At 34.5% G+C, this 23,904-nt stretch overlaps 1 protein-coding gene across 2 annotated transcripts in view; it reads left to right on the plus strand.

The window, feature by feature from the left end:
• Positions 1-23,904, plus strand: part of Rasa2 (RAS p21 protein activator 2) — a 111,873-nt gene that overhangs the window by 17,569 nt on the left and 70,400 nt on the right. For both annotated transcript variants that reach the window (XM_026385071.2, XM_026385072.1), the window contains exons 2-4: positions 5,359-5,476; positions 11,239-11,342; positions 22,244-22,338. In XM_026385071.2, the coding sequence (XP_026240856.1) occupies positions 5,359-5,476; positions 11,239-11,342; positions 22,244-22,338 (317 nt within the window). The remainder of the gene's footprint in view (positions 1-5,358; positions 5,477-11,238; positions 11,343-22,243; positions 22,339-23,904) is intronic.

Genomic DNA, 23,904 nt, shown 5'->3' on the forward strand with positions numbered 1-23,904 from the left:
GGAAGTTCTTCACTTTTGTTTTCTTATGTACCTGGATGGAATGTATACTCTTAACACATTCATTTGCTGCTCAGAGCTGTAATACATACCTTACTTTTAGAGCAGAGGAGATCAGAGAAGACAGTTTTAGGACCATGAAGACTGTGGTATAAAAATGGGATTTTATTCTAAGTGAAATGGTGTACTGTTGGAGCAGGGGAACAACTGACTTGAATCATGTGTTTAAAAGATCACAAGCTGGATGAGGTGGCACATACTTGTAATCCCAGTGGCTCAGGAGACTAAGGCAGGATTATTACAAGTTCAAAGCCAGCCTCAGCAACTCAGAAAAGCCTTAAGCAATTTAGTGAGGCTCTGTCTTTAAATAAAATATTAAAAAGGGCTTGGGATGTGACTCAGTGCTTAAGTGACCCTGGGTTCAATCCCCAGTACCCCCACTCCCACCCACCCCCTAAAAAAAAAATCCAACTGCTTGGTGAAGAATGCTTTGTAGGAAGGGTTATAGTAGAGAAAGAAACACTAGTTAGGAAACTGGTATTGTCCAAATGAAAGATCATAGTGACTTGAATTTAGGATTTATTTTGAAGGTTGGCTAGATTTGCTAATAGACTGGCTAGGTATGATGGTAGAGAGGGTAGTGAGAGGATGGTGAGTAAGAAGGTGATAGATTCGGGGAAGAACATGTTGTGGGGGAGGTAATCAGTTTTGTTGAAACTGGTTAAATTTGAAATAGTACTGGATATCCAGGGAGACAATTGAACATTCACACTAAGTGTTTGAAGCGGGGAGGTCAGGCAGAACTGGGAGATATCAGAATTAACTAACACCTTCTACTTAAGGAGTTTGAATAGAGAAGGAAGGGAAGGGGGTCCAGCACTGAGCCCTGAGGCAGTTGCAACATTTAGAGGTGAAAAGGTGTGAGCAGAGGCCAGCATGGCCGGGAAGTCAGAATATTGTGTCCTGGAAGCCAACAGAAGAGAGCATTGTTTTTTTTTTTAAGATGGACACAATACCTGCTGAGGTTCGAACTCAATACTTTTCAAGCTATTTCAGGAAATAGAAAAAGAGAGAGAACTTCCAAATTCATTCTACGAGGCCAACATCACCCTGATTCCTAAACCAGACAAAGACACTTCAAAGAAAGAAAACTGCAGACCAATATCTCTAATGAACCTAGATGCAAAAATCCTCAATAAAATTCTGGCGAATTGGATTCAAAAACATATCAAAAAAATTGTGCACCATGATCAAGTAGGATTCATCCCTGGGATGCAAGGCTGGTTCAATATACGGAAATTAATAAATATTATTCACCACATCAATAGACTTAAAGATAAGAACCATATGATCATCTCGATAGATGCGGAAAAAGCATTCGACAAAGTACAGCATCCCTTTATGTTCAAAACTCTAGAAAAACTAGGGATAACAGGAACATACCTCAACATTGTAAAAGCAGTCTATGCTAAGCCTCAGGCTAGCATCATTCTGAATGGAGAAAAATTGAAGGCATTCCCTCTAAAATCTGGAACAAGATAGGAATGCCCTCTCTCACCACTACTGTTCAACATAGTTCTTGAAACCTGGCCAGAGCAATTAGACAGACGGAAGAAATTAAAGGCATAAAAATATGAAAAGAAGAACTTAAATTATCACTATTTGCAGATGACATGATTCTATACCTAGCAGACCCAAAAGGGTCTACAAAGAAACTATTAGAGCTAATAAATGAATTCAGCAAAGTGGCAGGATTTCAACACGCATAAATCAAAGGCATTCCTGTATATCAGCGACAAATCCTCTGAAATGGAAATGAGGACAACCACTTCATTCACAATATCCTCAAAAAAAATAAATATTTGGGAATCAACCTAACAAAAGAAGTGAAAGACTTATACAATGAAAACTACAGAAACCTAAAGAGAGAAATAGAAGAAGATCTTAGAAGATGGAAAAATATACCCTGTTCATGGATAGGCAGAACTAACATCATCAAAATGGCGATATTACCAAAAGTTCTCTATAGGTTTTTTTTTTAATTGGTTGTTCACAACATTACAAAGCTCTTGACATATCATATTTCATACATTAGATTGTAGTGGGTTATGAACTCCCAATTTTACCCCAAATGCAGATTGCAGAATCACGTCGGTTACACATCCACAATTTTACATAATGCTCTATTAGTAACTGTTGTATTCTGCTACCTTTCCTATCCCCTACTATCCCCCCTCCCCTTCTCTCACATCTTCTCTCTCTACCCCATCTACTGTAATTCATTTCTCTCCTTGTTTATTTTCCCATTCCCCTCACAACCTCTTATATGTAATTTTGTATAGCAATGAGGGTCTCCCTTCATTTCCATGCAATTTCCCTTTTCTCTCCCTTTCCCACTCCTCTATAGGTTTAATGCAATGCCAATCAAAATCCCAACGGCATTTCTTGTAGAAATAGAGAAAGCAATCATGAAATTCATATGGAAAAATAAAAGACCCAGAATAGCAAAAACAATACTAAGCAGGAAGTATGAATCAGGCGGTATAGCGATACCAGACTTCAAACTATACTACAGAGCAATAGTAACAAAAACAGCATGGTACTGGTACCAAAACAGGCGGGTGGACCAATGATACAGAATAGAGGACACAGAAACCAATCCACAAAACTACAACTATCTTATATTTGATAAAGGGGCTAAAAGCATGCAATGGAGGAAGGATAGCATCTTCAACAAATGGTGCTGGGAAAACTGGAAATCCATATGCAACAAAATGAAACTGAATCCCTTTCTCTCGCCATGCACAAAAGTTAACTCAAAATGGATCGAGGAGCTTGATATCAAATCAGAGACATGGCGTCTGATAGAAGAAAAAGTTGGCTCCGATCTACATATTGTGGGGTCAGGCTCCAAATTCCTTAATAGGACACCCATAGCACAAGAGTTAACAACAAGAATAAACAAATGGGACTTACTTAAACTAAAAAGTTTTTTCTCAGCAAGAGAAACAATAAGAGAGGTAAATAGGGAGCCTACATCCTGGGAACAAATTTTTACTCCTCACACTTCAGATAGAGCCCTAATATCCAGAGTATACAAAGAACTCAAAAAATTAGGCAATAAGATAACAAATAACCCAATCAACAAATGGGCCAAGGACCTGAACAGACACTTCTCAGAGGAGGACATACAATCAATCAACAGGTACATGAAAAAATGCTCACCATCGCTAGCAGTCAGAGAAATGCAAATCAAAACCACCCTAAGATACCATCTCACTCCAGTAAGATTGGCAGCCATTAGGAAGTCAAACAACAACAAGTGCTGGCGAGGATGTGGGGAAAAGGGTACACTTGTACATTGTTGGTGGGACTGCAAATTGGTGCAGCCAATTTGGAAAGCAGTATGGAGATTTCTTGGAAAGCTGGGAATGGAACCACCATTTGACCCAGCTATTCCCCTTCTTGGTCTATTCCCTAAAGACCTAAAAAGAGCATGCTACAGGGACACTGCTACATCGATGTTCATAGCAGCACAATTCACAATAGCAAGACTGTGGAACCAACCTAGATGCCCTTCAATAGACGAATGGATAAAAAAAATGTGGCATTTATACACAATGGAGTATTACTCTGCATTAAAAAATGACAAAATCATAGAATTTGGAAGGAAATGGATGGCATTAGAGCAGATTATGCTAAGTGAAGCTAGCCAATCCCTAAAAAACAAATGCCAAATGTCTTCTTTGATATAAGGAGAGTAACTAAGAACAGAGTAGGGACGAAGAGCATGAGAAGAAGGTTAACATTAAACAGGGATGAGAGGTGGGAGGGAAAGGGAGAGAGAAGGGAAATTACATGGAAATGGAAGGAGACCCTCAGGGTTATACAAAATTACATACAAGAGGAAGTGAGGGGAAAGGGAAAAAAATACAAGGGGGAGAAATGAATTACAGTAGAGGGGGTAGAGAGAGAAGAGGGGAGGGGAGGGGAGGGGAGGGGAGGGGGATAGTAGAGGATAGGAAAGGCAGCAGAATACAACAGACACTAGTATGGCAATATGTAAATCAATGGAAGTGTAACTGATGTGATTCTGCAATCTGTATACGGGGTAAAAGTGGGAGTTCATAACCCACTTGAATCAAAGTGTGAAATATGATATATCAAGAACTATGTAATGTTTTGAACAACCAACAATAAAAAAAATAACTGAATCATCAAAACCATTCTAATTTCTCTAAATTTCTGAATATGCGATAATTTTCTTCCTCTTCTTTTCAATTTTCATGTATGTTCAGATTTATTATTCTGTACTTCAGGCCAAATACTAGGGTTTGTTCCATTTGCATTTTACCCTGAGAGTTTGATAACAATTTCCAAATGGGATCATGTCCCCTGTACCTCTGTAGAGAGATTTTTATATTAGGCAATACTCAAGAGAATGAAATCATTCAGAAAATAAAATGCTCACAATCAGGAAAGTGATCTAAACCTTTATATATCTCATCTAGAATATGTGTATATTTTTCTCACCTATCTGAGAGAAACAACAGTTGATGGAACTTACAATCTTAATAAAAAGAGAAACTAGTCACAAAAAAAAAAAAAAGATGGACACAATACCTGCTGAGGTTTGAACTCAGCCCCTCGAATTTACTAGGCATGTGTTCTACCACTGAGCTACAACTTCAGCCCAGAAGAAGACAGCATTTTAAAAGGAATGTTCACTTGTGTTTAAGGTTGGGTAAGATAAGGACAGGGAAATGATCTTCGTATTTAGCAATTTGGAAGGTTTTGGTACCCTTGGCTAATGCAGTTTCACTGTCATAGTGAAATCCAGAATTGATTGGAGAAGGTCAAAGAATGAGTGAAAAGTAAGAAAGTGGAGAAGATACTGACTAGACGGTGATGCTTTTGACAAGTTTTGAGAATGGAGATTAAGATGGATGAAGTGGAGTGATAGAAGATTTTTTTTTCTTTTTGTTCACTTTTTTTAAATTGGGAAACTCCCAAACGTATATATGCGGGTGGGAGAAATATGGTAGAAGAGAAATTAATATTGATTAAATTCTTTGAGGTGGTAATACAGTGGGATAGGATGGAGAACACAAGTAGGGGAATTGCCTTTTTATAGGGACAGAGATGCAGTGATTTAATATGATCTCACATGTCCTTTAATACAGAGCCTCTCCCTTCGGTCTTAGCAGTCTCTGTTAGAACAAGTTGATCTTTCTCTAATCACTAGTTCTGTTTTCCTGTGTTACATACAACCTATTCTGTCAGATTGAATTTGTTGTATATAAGTCTTACTGTGAAGCAGCTGGTGATGTGTAATACCAGTTTTAATTTTTGTACCAACAGGTGAAGCAAAAAATTTATTGCCATATCTTGGACCCAACAAGATGAGAGATTGCTTTTGTACTATAAATTTGGACCAGGAAGAAGTTTATCGTACCCAAGTTGTTGAAAAATCTTTAAGGTTGGTAGAAAAATTGGAAATTATCATTTAGAAGATATATATTGATTGATCAATGTGTATGTTTTCCAGATTATATTCACCAAGAAGACTGTCTTCATTTGAAACTTATATTTTGCACTTTGAATTTTTTTTTTTTACATTATGAATTTACTTTTAGAGTTACCGAATCTAAGAATTTGAAAGAGCCTGAATGTTCGTTGAGCAGACAGACTAACCACCTTATGCTTAGCATCTTCTTGACCATGGCTTTGATAGGTGATCTTATGGCATTTGCTTAGCAATGTTCCAGTGACCAGGGAGTTCATTGCCTCCTAAGTATCTCATTTGGTCTTTGAACTATTCTGACTCCTAGAAAGCTTTTATGTTTAGTTGGTTAATGATTATTACAATGAGAACCAACTATATATATGCCAGTAACTTGCTGGATTCTGTTTATTTATGTATTCATCCATGTGGCTTCTTATTATCTCAAATATATTTTTCTTTTAAATTGTACCTAATTCTATATGTTGGATTACTGGGAAATGAATTTAGTCTGTCTTTCATTTGGCGGTCTTTAACGTTTTTGAAAACAACTGTTATATTTCAGTCTTGTTTTCTAGGTTAAATTTTGCCCATTTATTTTAACTTAGAGCACATTATTTTATTTCTCTAAAGAATAAATTACTTCTTAAAGTTCATATATTGTTAGTTAAATTAGCAGTACATTATCAAGGAATGGACTCTTAGGTAGATTTTTCATCTTTGAAAGTATAATTACACTTTAAGACCATCACAGTAAATTCTGATTTGTAAAATGAGAATGTGCCACCTCTGCTCTTAGCAGTATTTGTGACATGATTCTGGTACAGAGCAGTGCTAGAAAGATGCAGTCTTATTCAGAAATAAGGATTAAAACAAGGGTTCAGGGAGTTGTTGAAATAAGCATGTGGTAGATAAAATGTTGATGCCATAAATTATGTGAATTGTATTTCAGATCAGTTGTATTTCAAAGATGTCTTTTAATACTTTTTTTCATACCTTTTTTTTCTTTACTTGCCTTTTTTTCTCTCTGAAGTTTGCCTTTACATTTTATTTTCATTTTCTATAATTTTGAATATATACTGAGTTCTTCACAGGAGACGTAATATATAGAACTGAAAATAACTTAGTAGCCCAAAAAGATTTGCAGTAATATACTTCAAATCTTTAGTTACATGTCAGCTGTCCCTCTTGTGTTAGAATTTTGGTATTCTTTATATTTGTAAATATAAATTTATAAATATATTTGTTTTATATTCATAAATAATGAAAACTGAGTTACTCAAAGGCGGAATATTTTTTCATATATCAAAGAAAGAAGCAAAACTAATGGCATTTAAATTTTAATTTGTTAAATAAATTGTTTAATTTAATTTTTAATTTGTTACTTAAAATGTACACTGATTTCATATTGCACAGTGATCAGTAATATACGAAAATAGTTTGTTCATAAATTGGATACTGTAGTAGTTTCTAGTATGTAGCCTTATAAATGAGTAAAATTAGCTTTTTTTTTTAACCTTTTCTGAATATTTGTGTAGGGGAAATGATGAAATTAGTTTTGTTTTTTTTTAATCCTCATTTTTCTAGTTGCATAGCAACTTGGAATATAATTTCAGCTAACAGTACTTACCTTAGGCAATTTTGATATAACTAGATTAGATGCTTCTGGGATTTTGGACATCCTCTAGCATTTTTTCTTGTGGAATAGGACAAAAGAATTTGTAGTAAAAACCCTTGCTCACCTTGTTTTCATTTCATTGTTCTTAGTGCTTGTGGATAGTGTGATAAACTGTTAAGCTGAAAGTCACTAGGTACTATTTAGATATTTTATAGTTTCTGGATATTATAGTTTATGTATATAGGTAAGAGTTTGATACTTTTTTCCATATCTTTTTTCCCTTTATACTTGCCTTTTTTCCTCTGAAGTTTCCCTTTATGTCATTTATTCTGTTGAGTTCTTCATAGAAAAGGTATTATATGAAACCAAAAATACTTTGCAGCCCAAAAGGATCTGAAGTAAGAGATAAAGTAAAAGTAGTTCAAATGTTGGAAGCTAGCTATGGGCTGTGCGTGTGAGCTGTGAGCATTTCAGCACATGATGGGACTGGACTGATACTGCTTCTCTGACTGAGCTATGCGACATATGTGTCCTTTTCGCTTGCTTTGCCTTTGATCCCACACAGCACCTGAGATGGATTTGGCTTTCCGAGATGTCAGTCAAATCTGCAGACTATGAGACATCACCAAGCAACCTCCTGAAACCTAATCCCTTGCCTTATTTGGGTTGAACTTTCTTGAATGTCTTTCTCTTGGGCTGGGGTTGTGGCTAAGAGGTAGAGTGCTTGCCTGGCACATGTGAGGGCCTGGGTTTGATCCTCAGCACCACATAAAAATAAATATAGAGACTTCTCAGTCGTGCTCTCTCTTCTTTCAGTGAACCCTTAAGGTTGAGAGCTGTCTCCTTGATTCCTGCAAGCAAAAGGTATTTCCGTGTGTTGCGTGCTTCTTTGGCCATTTTCTTAAGTTATTGGTACAGCCAGCTCTTGTGAACCCAGCTCAGGTCGCCAGCCCGGCTAGTTGGCAATATTCAAATCCTTTGAAGAAAGAGGTAGTATTTAAACAGTAGCAGCACATTACTGGTGCTTCAACCTTGTTGGAAAGTTTTCTTCAAATGCATCAATTAAGTAATGAATTATTTAAAGACGTGGGCAATCAAATGTGGAGGTTAGGTTGTTGAGATTTTCATGCTACAACAATACAAATAACATAGTAATTCTGTTCTTATTTGACTTTAGATGTGTAAATATGTGCTATGTAAAGGAAATTCTCTATTTTATTATTCTTTAAAATAATACAAAGAGAAACATGGACACATGTCACCTTTACCTATTAGCTGTTTTTGCATTGATTTTTTTTTTTTTATGTTGAGACTAATTAAAAGACTCTAGTTACTTTGACAGACCAACTTTAAAAAGTTGGTTGCAGAAAGGAAAGATACTGAGGACTGATATTGACCAAATTGTGGTGTTATCTTGTGTGTATGTATAAATGTATAATAACAAATTGCACCATTATGAACAACTCTAATGCACTAATAAAAATATGGAAAATTGGTTACATTTGAAGTGAAAATTGTAGTGCAAAATTTAACTGGACTTTATAACAACTAAAGACCCAAGTCAGCCATTTTCTGGACAATATAAGAATGACTTCTGTAGTAGTATTTTACTTTGCATTTTAGCTTCTCATTTAATTATGACAGTCTAATGATATTGCATTTCATGGTGATATTTTTAACCAATCATTTTGTTATTTAAACATTCTCAAGAAAGAAGTGTTCATGAGAAAAGATATCTACTAGGATTTTAGAGATTCATATCTTCATAGAAGCATTTAAATATAACAAAACATTTTTAAAAAAATTTTTAAAAATATATTAATTTTCTAGTTATAGGTGAACACAGTATCTTTATTTTATTTTTATGTAGTGCTGAGGATTGAACTCAGAGCCTCACGCTTGCTAGGCGAGTGCTCTACCTCTTAAGCTACAACCCCAGCCCCACAAAATAATATTCTTAAAATGAACTTATAAAAATTAGCTGTTTAATAGGAGAAAACCTTGCAACTTTGCGGTAGGTAAAATTTTCTTAGGATGCAAAAGGCACCGATTATAAAAGAAATTAGGCTTCATCAAAATTAGAAGTGCCTATTCAAAAGTGACTGTCAAAAAAAATTAAATGATAAGTCATACCTGGGAGAAAATATCCTGACAAAAACAAAGCAAAAACTCTTAATTCATTAAGAAGACAACCATTGAAAATATGAAAAATCTTGCATATTTATTTTAAAAAAAGATGATATGCAAATGGCCAAGAGCATGTTAAAAGATATTTAACATAATTCTTCATTAAGAAAATGCAGTTTTAAACCATTTCTGCTACTATACGTTCTATAACATAATCTGTAGTGATAGAACTTTGGTTGAGAGTGTCAATATGGTGGGGGTGATTGCAGAAGGGTGCAAGAGAAATTTGTGTGGAGAGAGAAATGTTTTATATATTGGTTAGGATAGAGATTACACAGGTATATAAATTTCTAATGTCACATTCACTAAAATAGCTAAAATTAAAGACTGTCAGTTGATCTATAGCAACTGGAATGCTCATATGTTACTAGTGAGGAGGGTAAAATTGTACAACTACTTTGGAAGGTAGTTTGACAGTTTTCTCACAGGTTATATTGTTTAATCTGCCCTTTAACTCAGGAATTTTACTCTCTGGGGAGATTAGATTATTTTGATTGGGGAAAAGTCTACACAAGCTTATAAATATATCCAAAGTCATTAGTCTTGGCTTTAAATTGAAGGTTATTGTATGTAATTTATACCTTAATAAAGTTGATTTTAAAATAGCCTGTTTCAATTTTTAAAATATATTTTTAAAGTAAGACTTTATATAATGTTACTTGCTTTAGGTGGTATGTATTATTGTGATTAATACAACTTTACATATTTACATATCTTGAAGACTGGTAGTGGTGTGTATGTCCTTAGCTCTCATATAATAAGTCCACTTTAGGTTATCATGACCCTAGGTGATTACTATATCTTTTGTCCACAGGACTTCTGAAAAGCTCTTTGTTTAGAACTCATCCTGGCAACTGAAGTCCTCTAAGTTCAACTTGGTTTGTAAAGAATTTAGTTGAAACTTAGCATTGATAATTATTTTGAGGTTTTTAAAGTTCTTTTCTGTGGGAAGCCATTCTTGCACGTGATTTGAGTTACCTTCCTGGCTAGGTGAGAGGCGCTTAGACAACTGTGTCAGAGCCTTCCCCACCCTGTCCCAGGTATGTAAATTTGGTGAATCTTGGTCACAAAACCAAGGGCAAAAATTCACCTATAACCTTTAAGAATTGTAGCAACTGAGTCTTTTTTATTTGTTTTCCTTTCTGATTAATGATTGTCTCTAAAGTAGTCAAGTACATGTCCTTATCAGTAGAAGTCGAATTTCCCATTATTAATAATTTTAATGTCTCCTTTGCTTCGGTACCTGCCTGGTACTTCTGTGACCCCAAAAATGTCACCAATTCCTTATTTCTATAGCGCTTTAACTCAACCTAGTCAATTTAATATGCTCCACGTTGGGCACCACTTCTGCCACTCGAGCTTCATAAAAGAGGTTTGAAGCATAGAAATTAACTAGTGAGTTTTAAAATTAAAGAGACATACTCTCTTTACCTTTAATGCCCAGCTCCAGAGACGGCTTTTCCCAGCTCCCGCCTCCAACCACCTAATGCAGTGGCGAGGTTTACACAAGAGGCTAGCGAGAGAGGAAGAGCATGCCAGGGAGTGAGCTTTTATTGGGGAACAAAAAATTCAAAGGAAAATCCCATCCAGTGAAGGTCGAGGGGGGCAGCATTCCAAGGTCAGGGTCAGTGATTGGTCTTTGCGTCAGTGGCCAGACACACCTCCACACAGACAAGCCCTTGCACCTGGGACAGGGTGGGGAAGGCTCTGACACAGTTGTCTAAGCGCCTCTCACCCAGCCAGGAAGGTAACTCAAATATGTGCGAGAATGGCTTCTCACACTTTTCAGTGGAATTTGTATGTAATTTTCATTGATTTTATTGAAGGCAATATCTTTTGAGTATTAATAGTACTATTGTTAGTGATAGTACTAAGTTATTTAGTCATTTGATATTATTTGAAGTAATATGCTTTTTCCCCTTTTCTTTTCTAGTCCATTTTTCAGTGAAGAATTTTACTTTGAGATTCCACGAACTTTTCAGTATTTGTCTTTCTATGTTTATGATAAGAATGTTTTACAACGAGACCTTCGTATAGGTAGGTACTCTTCATAATTATTTTTATCACAAAATTGGTGTTTATATTCATTCTTTCTGTAAGTGTAAAGTGTTAAAACTCCAAAATAATATATGCTCAACTTTCTAATCCTGTTGTCTACACTGTTTACTTCTGAATTTGACTTTTTTTAAAAGACAGAGGTCATGCTTCTCTCTTTTTATAAGTTTTTATTTATAGATGGACAAAATACCTTTATTTATTAATATGTGGTGCTAAGGATCGAACCCAGTTCCTCATACATGGTAGGCAAGTGCTCTACCACTGAGCTGTAACCCCAGCCCCTGAATTTGACTTTTAATTTATGTGTTTAGCTTATATGACACTTCCTCAAGAAAGCTCTGTTGGTCCCCTAGTCACTATATCATGTTTCCATACTACCCATAGTTCTCTTTCCATAGTACTCATGCTTATTCCTTAGTTTGTCATTTAGTATCTAGATTCTTTAGTTAAACTAAATGTGGTACTTAAGAGGGTAGGGATGATCTCACAGAGTGCTGTACTTAGTAAATGTTCAAAAAGTATTTGCTGAATGGTTTAAATAATGTTTTTATTGAAATGATTTTATGCAGTCAGTATTGATCCATCTAAAAAACATATGCTTTTTGAGGTTTTTCGAATAGGGTAATAATTCACTTTAATTATATGTTTTCTCCCTGATTTTATTAGTGACCACTAAATATATTAAATAGTTGACAGAAACTGGCTGCATATTGTGTGTCACATTTATGGTCATTGTATCACTGTCTGCGTGTATTAATAATGGTAGATGCCTAATTTACATGTTTTATCCTCTTTCTTCTTTGTTCCCTGAATTTCATGGTCTCTATCTCTTCCTTACTGATTGAAACACGTTCAAATCTCCTGTAGCTTAAAAAATTGTACATCTGACTTTGTCCTTTTAACTGACTTCTAGTGTCTCTCAGCTTTTGCTCGAGAACTCTCTAACAAATATTCTCTGCTCATCCTGTGCTTACTACTTAATTTTTTGAAAGAGCTCCCTAGTTTAGCTTCCAGATTTTTCTGACAAACCTTTTTTGAAGTTTGCCAAAGTTATTTCTGAGCAAATCAAATAACTTTTAGAAATAATACATTTTTCTTATAAAATTATTAACATGTTTTTAGTGACTGATAGTGACTGCCCTAGAATAACTTATAGATAATAAATTGGCATATTTTTCTCAATTCTTTATTTTGTGCATTTATACTATTACATTGTTTATTTTTTTTCTCTTTTTTACTCAGTATCATCTAATGATCCTTTCTGTGTCATATTTTACAAAAATATTTGCTGTATAAAATACTTTGTGTGAAAATGTGTTGTTTGAACCACTCTCTTTGTTGGTGAACATTTTATGTTTCCAGATTTTTGGCTTTTTGAATGCTATTACTATAAACAAATATCCTTCTGCATAAATTTTGGCATGTCTCTTTTTTTGTTAGACTCAGTTTCAGAAGTGAAAATATTGGGTCAGAGGGTATGAACATTTTAAACATTTCCTTTATAAATTTCTACAATTGGCCTTCAGAAATATTGTACTAACTTATATTTCCCCAAGCATGCCTTGGGCCTAACCATTTTACCGCACCCTGGACATTCTTGGATACTATCATTGGGAAGACATTACCAATATGATAGGTGAAAATAATACTTTTTACATTTTAACGTGGTTTTTTTTTTCTGATTTTCAAGGAATTTGAGGTGTTTTTCAAATATTTATTGACTTTTTACATTTTTTCCTGTGAATTAATTGTTCTTTTACCTAATTTTTTTTTGGTTGGAATTCTTTACTTTATTCTTAAATATTCTTATTTGTTAGAAAGGTTAGCTTTTGTCAGTTATATACATTCCAAATACCATTTCTCTCTCCAGAAAGTATTGTCTTAGTTTTTGTCACCTTGACTTTTGGTTGTTTATTCAACTTGGAAAGCCAAGGAAAAGACATTTTCATGGTGTTTTATTTCTTAAATGTCTTTGCCCAGCTGACTACTACTACTTCTTCTTTTTTTTTTAAAGAGAGAGAGAGAAAAAAAAGAGAGAAAGAGAGAGAGAGAGAGAGAGAGAGAGAGAGAGAGAATTTTTATTTATTTTTCTAGTTTTCGCCAGACACACATCTTTGTTTGTATGTGGTGCTGAGGATCGAACCCAGGCCGCATGCATGCCAGGCGAGCGCGCTACTGCTTGAGCCACATCCCCAGCCCGCCCACCTAACTATTTCTTGACTTACATGTATTCTTCCATTTCTAGCAACCCCTTATTTATAGATCACCCCTAAGATGCCATGCTCAATCCAATTAAATAAATATTTACTAAGATACTTATATGAGGCATACAAAAGATGGGACTTTTAAGATGAAAGGCTTGGAGTGCCTTCATGCTATCAGAGGGGCAGACTTTAATACTAATATTATAGGTTGTATATTCTCTATCTGGAATGCTTGGGACCAGAGGTGTTTCATATTTTGGAGTTTTACATAGACTTTCCTGGTTGAGTGTTCCCAATTTGAAAATCCAAATCTGAAATGCTTCAAAATTTGAAACTCTTTGAATGTCATGTTAATGCTCAATATATTTCAGATTTCAGAGCATTCTGAACTTCATTTCAGACTGTATTATAATGGTGGTATAAACAAAGTACTTGGGTAGCATAGAAGGGAGAATAGGTTGTCTGGTGGAGGATTAAGAGAGACTACTTGGGTAGGAAAAGAACAGTTACAAAGTGATAGGAATTGGCAGAAGCAAAGAGGGAAGGTGAACTTTATATTTGTAGTGTATCTTGATTTAGTATATAACTTACACAGGCAGGTGATAGCAGATAAAGCTAAGATTATAAACTGGGGCCAAACTGTGATGGATCCTAAAACTTGTTCCACGTTTATACTAAGGAGCTTGGACTTTATCCTGAAGACAATGATTTTGAATCTCTTAACACTTTATGTAATCTTTTTATGTTGACTTTCTAGTTTGGAAGTTGTAGGCAATAGAAACGTGTTGATTTAGAGTAGGAGAGATGGGGCTGGGGATGTGGCTCAAGCGGTAGCGCGCTCTCCTGGCATGCGTGTGGCCCGGGTTCGATCCTCAGCACCACATACCAACAAAGATGTTGTGTCTGCCGAGAACTAAAAAGTAAATATTAAAAATATCTCTCTCTCTCTCTCTCTCTCTCTCTCTCTCTCTCTCTCCTCTCTCACAAAAAAAAAAAAAAAGGAGAGATTGGCGTGTGGAAACCAATGAGGAATCTGTTATTAAATGAAATGTGAATGAGAGAATGTACTTGAGAGGTTTCACAAAGGACTTAAGGACCAGGGGACTAATGAGGATATAAGAAGGAGAAGAGTTAAAAATGATGTTGTTTCTATGGCTATCATTAACTGAGATAGGGGACATAAGGAAATCGTTAATTTAGGGAGGGTAGTGAAAAAAGGAGAAGAGATTTTGGTTTTAAACAAATTAAACTGGTTAACTGGGGAATGTCTTGGTGGACATGTTGGTTGACAGCTGGAAATACAGATTTGAAGCTTAAGGAAAAGAGGTGGAACCACAGATTTGAGAGCTGTCAGCGTTAAGTGATATTTGAAGGCTATGCTGGGATGAATGAAATTACCTGGGAGCAGATAAGAAGGGTTTCAGGGATACAGAGGCTTCCGTGAACAGTGATAAAGCATTATTAGAAAGCAGGAAGAGAGAAGAGGAGGCAGCAGATCTTTTCATGTCAGCAATCTAGAGAGGTAGAGGAGGCAAGGATTGAATTGAAGCTGTTGGTAGTTATTAAAACCCTTGAGAATAGTACATAACTTTGATCATCATGATACCTCTTTAAGAAAGTGTTTAGTGATTTCTTTTGTCCCTTTACATATAATAAAACCTATGTATAGATTTTAGTTGAAGTTTATAATTATGATTTCTGAAAGTTGCCTTTGGTATTTATTTTTGACATAAAAATCAATTTTAAGTAAAATAATTTTCAGTCAAAATTAATTCTTTATGGAGTGGTGTCAACAATCCCATAACTGTTGGCTTGAGGATTTTTTTCTTAAATGTTTATTTCTTGTTAAGGGAGGGATAAAATTTCTACATTTAGTGGGAAGTTTATTTTTCTATATAGAAAAATTAATATTAAAGTAAACACAGAATATCCCCATTTTAATATATTTTTATAAATTTTTAACATTTTTCTAGTTTAACATACTTTCTTTTTGTTAATAACTCATAATTTTTTTATTTGAGCTATTAGAACTTGTTTTTGTAAAATTTTTTAAAAATCAGGTCATTATAAAGAATACTAATTAAGAGAATAAAATTATGGCATTTGCAGGTAAATGGATGGAGTTGGAGAATATCATGCTAAGCGAAGTAAGCCAATCCCCAAAACACAAAAGCCAAATATTCTCTTTGATAAGTGGATGCTGATTCATAATGGGGATAGGGGGAATGGGAAGAATGGAGGTACTTTGGATCTGGCAAAGAGGAGCGGGGAGGGCAGGGAGTATGGGGGTAGGTAAGATGGTGGAATGAAATGGACATAATTATCCTAGGGACTTGTATGATTGCACAAATGGTGCGACTACATCGTGTACAACCAGAAAAATGAAAAGTTGTGCTCTCTTTTTGTACAATGAAATGAAATGCATTCTGCTGTCATGTAAAACTAATTAGAAAAAAAATTTAAGATGTTAATATAAAAAAGACATAATTTAAAAAATATAAAAACTAAAAAAGATTTAAGACTTTAAATTATAAAATCTCTACTGGAATAAAAATAAAAGGAAAAGCTAAAAAAAAATGCTAAATTACTTTTTCAGCTTTTTTTTTCCCCCCTTACAGTGCTGGGGATTGAACTCAGGGCCTCACACATGCAAGGCAAGCTGTTACCACTGAGCTCTACCTCCAACCCTTAATGAATTTTTTTTCATAATTATTTTTGATTACTGCCCTCTTGCAGTCCCTGTCCGTGAAGTAATAATTATTATCAGTGCAGGACATAATTTATCATATTGGGCATCTTGATGTGTAAGGAAATAGTTGGTACAAAAAATAGATTGTGGATTAATTCAAAATTTGAGACCTAGGATACATGCTACAAAAAGGCAGTTGTAAAGTTAAGTCCTGTTTTACAGTGATATATTTTTCCTAATATATAGTGTCATCTTTTCTTGAAAAGAATAAAAAAGAGAAAAATACTTAAAGCCTATATTTTTATTTCTAAAGAGTATTTTAATATTAAAACATGTATTTTACCTCCTCATATTCTAGATATTTTATATTTTAAGGGAATTTTTCAAGGAAATTCAAGTAAGTTGCGGATATCTTAGTAGATGTTGGCAGCGTCCCCCCCCCCCCATCCCTTGGCTCAGAACTGTACAAAGAGTATTTCACTAGGATCTAGGAGACCTGAATTCCAATCATAACTCTGTCACTGACTCTGTAACCTTTTAACAAGTCACTTTTGTAAACCTAGTTCATCTATAAAATAAGGCTGGGTTTAAAATAGTTAAGGTCTTTTCCAACTCTTTGAATGGTAATTTCTGTTGGCATTTAGCTCTTAAGTCAGATCTACTATTTAGAATTTGCTTGTGGCAACGCTTTGAATGTGTTCGTATAGGTATTATATCAGTTATCTCTTACTGCATACAAACCAGCTGATATTTAATGGCTTAATACAGCAATCATATATTTGTTCATGATCTTATGGGATCTTAGTTTGGACTTCACTCAGTGAAGTAGTTCTGCTGATCTCATTTGGAATTGCTAATGTAAAGTTATCTGGAAGGTTGACTGGTGCTGGATGGTCTGACTGGCTGTCTGTGCTAATTATTAGCTGGCTCTTACTCTCCACATGGTCTCTGGGTTCCAAGAGGTCAAGTGCTACTGCACAGGTGCTTATTAAGCCTCTGCTTGCATTATGTTTGCTGATGTTCCATTGGCTAAAGCAAGTCACATAACCAGTCCCAGAGTCAGTGCTGGAGGGAAATACACAATGGCCTAGATACCAGAAAGCATGATTTATTTGAAGACACTAACATACCAGTCTGGTCTGCCTCAGAGACCAAAATGCATCCACCTAAATTCCATACAGTAAGGCTTCTAAGTGCTGCCTTTGTCTCTGAATTGCTCTTGTTGACTATCTGCCAGAATTTATTCAGTCCTCTAGTCCTATTTCATCTTGTATAGGCAGTTCCACTTATTACTACTTTTATCTACTCTTTCAGCGTTTCTGCTAGTGCCCAAGTAGGAACAGGATGTATATCAGGTTGAAATTTCTAAGACTATATTGTGACTAAAAATGGGCCCAAGGATAACTACTATCTACTGATGGCAAGAAAATGTTGCTTAAAAGTTGTATTGCAAAGTTAAGAATACTTTTTAAATTTAGAGACAGAGGTGGTTCCTTTGCCCACAGTTCCTTAATTTACTTTTGTGTTTCCTCTCCTTGTCTGACTTTTTGAGGAACTAATGGAGTATCTGGTGTGTGTGTTTAGTTTTAAGTTCTGTCTGTAGTTTCTCAGGACAGTGGGGAAATGAAATAATACCTTTAAATGATTTGTTGGGAAGTTCTTGGATGATTTTTCTTTCTTTCTTTTTGAGGTTGGTGAGTTCATGGTTAGTGAAATAATGAGTTACTATTTTTAATAATAAACCCTAAACTTAAAACAATCTTTGGAGGTAAGAATAGTTTTTAAGAGCTGAAAGTCATTTCTGATACAGAGAAGGCAAATCAGATATAAAGAGTTCAAATAATTAACTCATGATTACACAGCTAATAACAGACTTGATACCTGTGTCACAAGGAACATCAACAGGTAAGATTGGCTCTGAAATCTGGCTTCAGCATGTGTTAGTAGGCATTTCTAAATATTGTTCATCTTTTCTTATTTGTAAAATAGTGATGATGTCCTCTACCTGTTAAGGAAGTTGCTGGCTTTTGAGTTCAGTGCTTTTTCTCTGTATTACATACACTGCCTTGTCTTTTATGGTTAATGCCTGCCAGTTTAATGATACCACAGAATGACAAATCAGAATAGTGATTTTTTTTTTTGTCTTATGTTTCAGAAACTTAACCTCTTATTTCTCTCTCTACCCTGTACTTCCTTCCCATTTTTTCTTTCATTCCCTACTCCCCTTTACCTGTTTTATTCCCTAGTGCTAATGACATGTATTTCTTTTTCACATGTCATATTGCCTAATAAAGTGCTGAAACTTGTAGGTTTCCTGCTACCTAATGACTTACAATATTTTTCTTTATTTTCATCTAGCATTTTTATATAATAATTTCTGGCTTCTTGAGATCATGTGCTCTTTTTTCCTCCTTCCTCAGGCCAACTAGCCTCATGCAACTAAATCTTTATATTACTAGAAACTGACATCTTAGGAACTTAAGAATAAGATCTGGCAATAACACTGTAAGTTCTTTTCAGCTTACAAGTGGCTTATTTATGCAACTAATCAGAGAAGAGTTTTCCTCTCATAGGACAAGAACCATTCGACTCTTTAGTGACAATGAGTATCATGCTATATAAGGATTCTCTTTTGGAACGCCACCTGTTATGGAGAAGATGTATTTCCAGTGATCTGAGTTGTTAGTCATAAATAGGACAGGTGGATTCCTACAGTTTTTAAAAGCATTGTTAGTTAAATAGACTGGTTGAGGGAGCATGGAAATCAAATCATCATTTAAACACATTGTCAGTGTGGCTATATGTAGAATGAGGGAATGAATTGGTCAACATTTAAACTTCTGAGTAAAATTTGTTTTAGAACTCTCTTAAATTTGGTACTTAGTTTATATCATATGTTCACATAATATATACATCTACATAAATATTAAAAAATTACATTTAAAACTATAAATTAAGGGAGTTGTAGAATAGAGGTCCTTACCAACACTCTACCAGTGAGTTTCTGAATGGTAGGTAAATGCTCTTAAAATCATATGGCAGAGCTCGGGATATAGCTCACTGGTAGAACACTAGCTTAGAATGTACAAGGCCCTTAGTTTGGTTCCCAGCACCAGAAAAAAAAAAAATTATTTGTGAGATATTATCTGTTCTTTTTTGTGGAGAAAGGACTACAAAGATAGCATAGCTACAAAGATTCTTAAAAGCAGCAGGGAGTGGTTTCCCAAAGGTAAGCACTTCAACAGATATATAGATCTATATCTATGTGTACATTATTATTTTTTCGAAGTATCAAGCTATTATGCATCGCCTTTAAATTTATTTATCTGATGTGGAATCAGTGGTAATTGGAACTATGATAATCATCATTTGTGGCATATAATATTGAATACTTTGTCATAATTTTGTATCCTACCTATTCCTGGTATTTTATTATTTTGCTAGGAATTCCATATTATCCAAAAAAAAAACCAACCAAGAGTTGTATGATTTAGCTCTTTTTGGGGGATGGGGGGATACCAGGGATTGAACTCAGGGGCACTTAACCACTGAGCCACATCTCTGCCACAGTCCGGCTGCAGCAAAATAACCAGGGGGGTGGGGGGGTGGGTGATGAGCAACTTGTGTACATTGGTACAACAGGAGTGGGAGCCCTTTATTGTAGGACAGGAGGGGTATATATACATTACAATTACACACAGCTTATCTTAATTAACATAAACTAGATTCAGCAGTCAACCAATAAGGAATCTCCACATTTAATGGCTCGTTACTTTACAAACCACTCCCTCTGGCAAAATGCCAGGCGCCATCTTGACTTGTTTACAGACCTTAACACATCTCCAGCCCTATTTTGTATTTTATTTAGAGACAGGGTCTCACTGAGTTGCTTAGCACTTTGTTTTTGCTGAGGCTGGCTTTGAACTTGTGGTCATGCTGCCTCAGCCTCCCAAGGTGCTGGGATTATAGGCCTGTGCCACTGTGCCCAGCTGATTTAGCTCTTAACATAAATTCATTTAACAGTATAAGGAATATGTGGATATTTCAATCAATACCTGAATTTCATACTTGGCTCTTAATTCAGTAGTAGGAAAATTTCTGTTTTCTCATTATTTCTATCTAAAATTTCACAAAAAAAGAAAAAAAGCTTGATCTTCCTAGTGCTATTTACTACGAGATTTGAATGAATTATAAATGCTGTGTATTCACATAAAGATTTTAATTGTCACATGAGATTTCCTCCCAAACTTTATTTTAAAGGTTGGAAAAATTTATACTGACTAGGGCCCATTTATTAATTTTAAAATATTACATTTTAAAACTTTCATGTGTTAATAGATATAGCTCATAAATATTCAAAAGGTATCCTCTGTATAGTAGTATTCATACAGTTGCCACTATAATAAATCTAGTTGTGAATTTTAATATTTTTCTTAAAATTGCACATAAGTAGGTGGTCTTTAGAGCTTGAGTTTCAACTCATAAATGGGAAGATAAGCTTATCAAAAACTGTAATATGATTAAAAAGTTTTAATAACAGATTTATTAAGATATAAGTCACGTGCCTTAAAATTTACCCTTTTAATGTATATATCACATTTACAACTTGTTTTTCAGTGATTCAGAAAAGGAATCATACATATATAGCAGAAAGAAAGGGGGAGAGAAACATGGTAAAATATTAATATTTAGGGAATTTGGGTAATGAATATGAAAATTTTTTACTGATCTTGCAGCTTTTTTTCTCCAAGTTTGTAATTTTTTTTTTTAAGTTGGACACAATATCTTTGTTTAATTTATTTATTTTTATATGGTACTGAGGATCGAACCCAGGGTCTCACGTGTGCTAGGCAAGTGCTCTACTGCTGAGCCACAATCCTAGCCACTAAGTTTGTAATTATTTAAAAATAAAATATTTTAAAATGAAAATAAAAGTATACAATGTAATGGGTTTTATTATACTTATAAAGTTGTATAGTCACCACTATTTACTTCCAGAAAAGTATTTTAAGCATACGTTCTGTATTTATTTTTATATACTTTTTACTTAATACACAATAATTGATGTATCTGACATCAGAATTTCTTTACCATTTTCTTAAAGTTTTCAAATGTTGAACTAAAAGACCAAAGTATGTCATAGTGCAAAGATGAAGTATAATTAAGACATGTAAAGTGAAAATTTTTATTTGCAAAAAATTAAAGTGAGCTGCTTTTAACTTTAGTATGTGTCCTTTGTTGAAGCTTTTGAGTAGAATCTTAGAATAAATCCTTAGTCATATGCAAAACTGTGCGTACTTCTTAAAACTTGAATTGAGGAAGGAAATGCTTTATACCACCATGGCAAATACTTTATTATAATAAGAACATTTCTTGTTTCTTCCTCTCATATTACTTTGTTCGTTGCGTTGGGTTTTTCCTGAGATAGAAACTCTTTAGGGAACTGCTTTGATTTTTGTATGTATTGAAGCAGTGTAGTTTCAATAAAGTAAGTTTTTGACAATAGCATAGTTTTCACTTTTGTTAGTGATATATGTTGTTTTTCCTTTTCACTTAATTGGTACTTATAGTCTATTACTATATGCAGCTATATCTGCTCAAAATTGACCTGAACACATGGTTCACATATAGTACTGAATAGGTGGGAAGATCAGTTTGCACTGCCATTTTACATTGCTTTTTATATTGAATGTACTATGGGTAAGAGTGTCAATGTGAGTAACTACAAAATGCAATTGCTGTAAATACAACTGAGTTTTTGTCAAATCAGGAGATTGGACAGAAAGACCCAGAGAAGGATCTGAGAAGGGGCAAGGAGGAGTGGGACGCTTCTTCATTCTTTAGACATAGGAAGCTTTATAAAAACATAATATCATAGGTGCAAATAACTCTAAAATGTTTTCTATAAAGTATTTTATATGACAGTGCTAATGAATCTTAGGATCATGCAACATACGTTATCTCATTGTTTTTCTTATTTTTTATAGGAAAAGTAGCCATCAAAAAAGAAGACTTGTGTAACCATAGTGGCAAAGAAACTTGGTTTTCACTACAGCCTGTTGATTCCAATTCAGAGGTTCAGGTAAATATTAAGTCTTAAGTAATGCAAGAGATTGTCACACATAGAAAATGAGTGAAAATGAAATGGATTATGCTGGGTCATTTAGTTAGAGTTTGTGCCACTTTATTGTGAATTCAAAACCAGATATTACAGACCTTTGAGTAATATAGAGCTGTGGGGAAGGTAGAGCTGAAAGGAAATGACTGTGGCATGTTTATTCAAAAATAATGCACAAGTGTATGCAAATGTGTGGGTTCAGAGAGATTATGTTAGGGAGCATATATTTTTTTTCCTGCCTTAGTTCTGCTGTTCACGTAAACAGAAGCAAAGTATTAATTTTTTTTAAAGAAGAGGAAAGTTATACTTTATTAACTCTGACCTTGGAAGTCTGTGATTTTATTCTTTCTCATCGGGATACTCTGTTCACTCTCTAATAAACTAGACTCGGGGAAAATGTTACTCATTTTAACTATGCCTGAGCCCACCATATAGAGCCTTCATTCCCATACCCATCCTTCCTGTTGTTCACCTCTTTTTTTATATGAAAGGGTATCATTACTCCTTTTAATCCCTTCTTTTGTTTTGTCAAAATAAGAGGGCTTTTGCAGATTCTATACGAGTAGAGATCTATCTTTTAACCACATAGCTGAAGTTTCTATTCTGGAAAATTTGAGTTGCTCTGTCTTAGAAATTGTTATTTCTATCTAAAGGGAAATTTTTTTTAAACCTATTTATTTATAAAGTATGGTAAGGATTGTGAAATCATTTCCCGAGGGCATAACTGCAAACAGGATTCATCTTCTCTAAAAGAAGTTATAATTTGCCACTGTGACTAAAGCAGAAGTTTTAAGACAAGAAAAAAGTGCTGCATGCACACCCACAGATAATTTGCAAATAAAGTGCCTGTGCTCTATTTCCTCATAACCTTTCAAGCATTCTCTGATTAGATTCTCAAAAAAACTAAGCATTTGTGTACAAAACCCCTGCTTAAATACAGAATACAACTGACTCTTCCCTGGTTTTATCTACTCCACCTCATTTTAATACTCTTTTCTTTCCATTTGACTATAAGTATTACCACATACCAATTATACAGGGATGTTAATGATCCAGGTGAGAATCAATATGAGTAAGTGGAAATGGCTTAAATTAGAGGTCAGAAAATTTAGGTTCTAGTGTTTATATGTGGTTACTTTAATGATGTTGAAATTAATTTCTGTAAAATGGGAAAAGTCATCATGTTTGACTTATATGGTTTTAAGAATTAAGCGGAAGAGTACTTTAAAAACTGTTAATTGCTATACAAATATAAAATATGTTACTATCAGTCTGGTGGCTATTATATAATGTGCCTTTACAGAAAGCATATTTTCATTTTGAAAATTTTACATTAAAATACCAGCTTTTACTTTTAGTTTTTCATATCCAATTTAATACCTTTTTCATAGACAACCCACTATTATACACTTTTGGTATAATGTAAATTTTTCTAATAGTTTTAACAGAAGACTAGAAGTGGCTTTGAAAATTTTGTCTGAAATGATATTTGAGGATTATTTTAAGATTTAGTTCAATAAGTGTTCTTTT

This window comes from Urocitellus parryii, chromosome 2 (genome assembly GCF_045843805.1).
Source record: "Urocitellus parryii isolate mUroPar1 chromosome 2, mUroPar1.hap1, whole genome shotgun sequence".
In the NCBI taxonomy this organism is placed as follows: domain Eukaryota; kingdom Metazoa; phylum Chordata; class Mammalia; order Rodentia; family Sciuridae; genus Urocitellus; species Urocitellus parryii.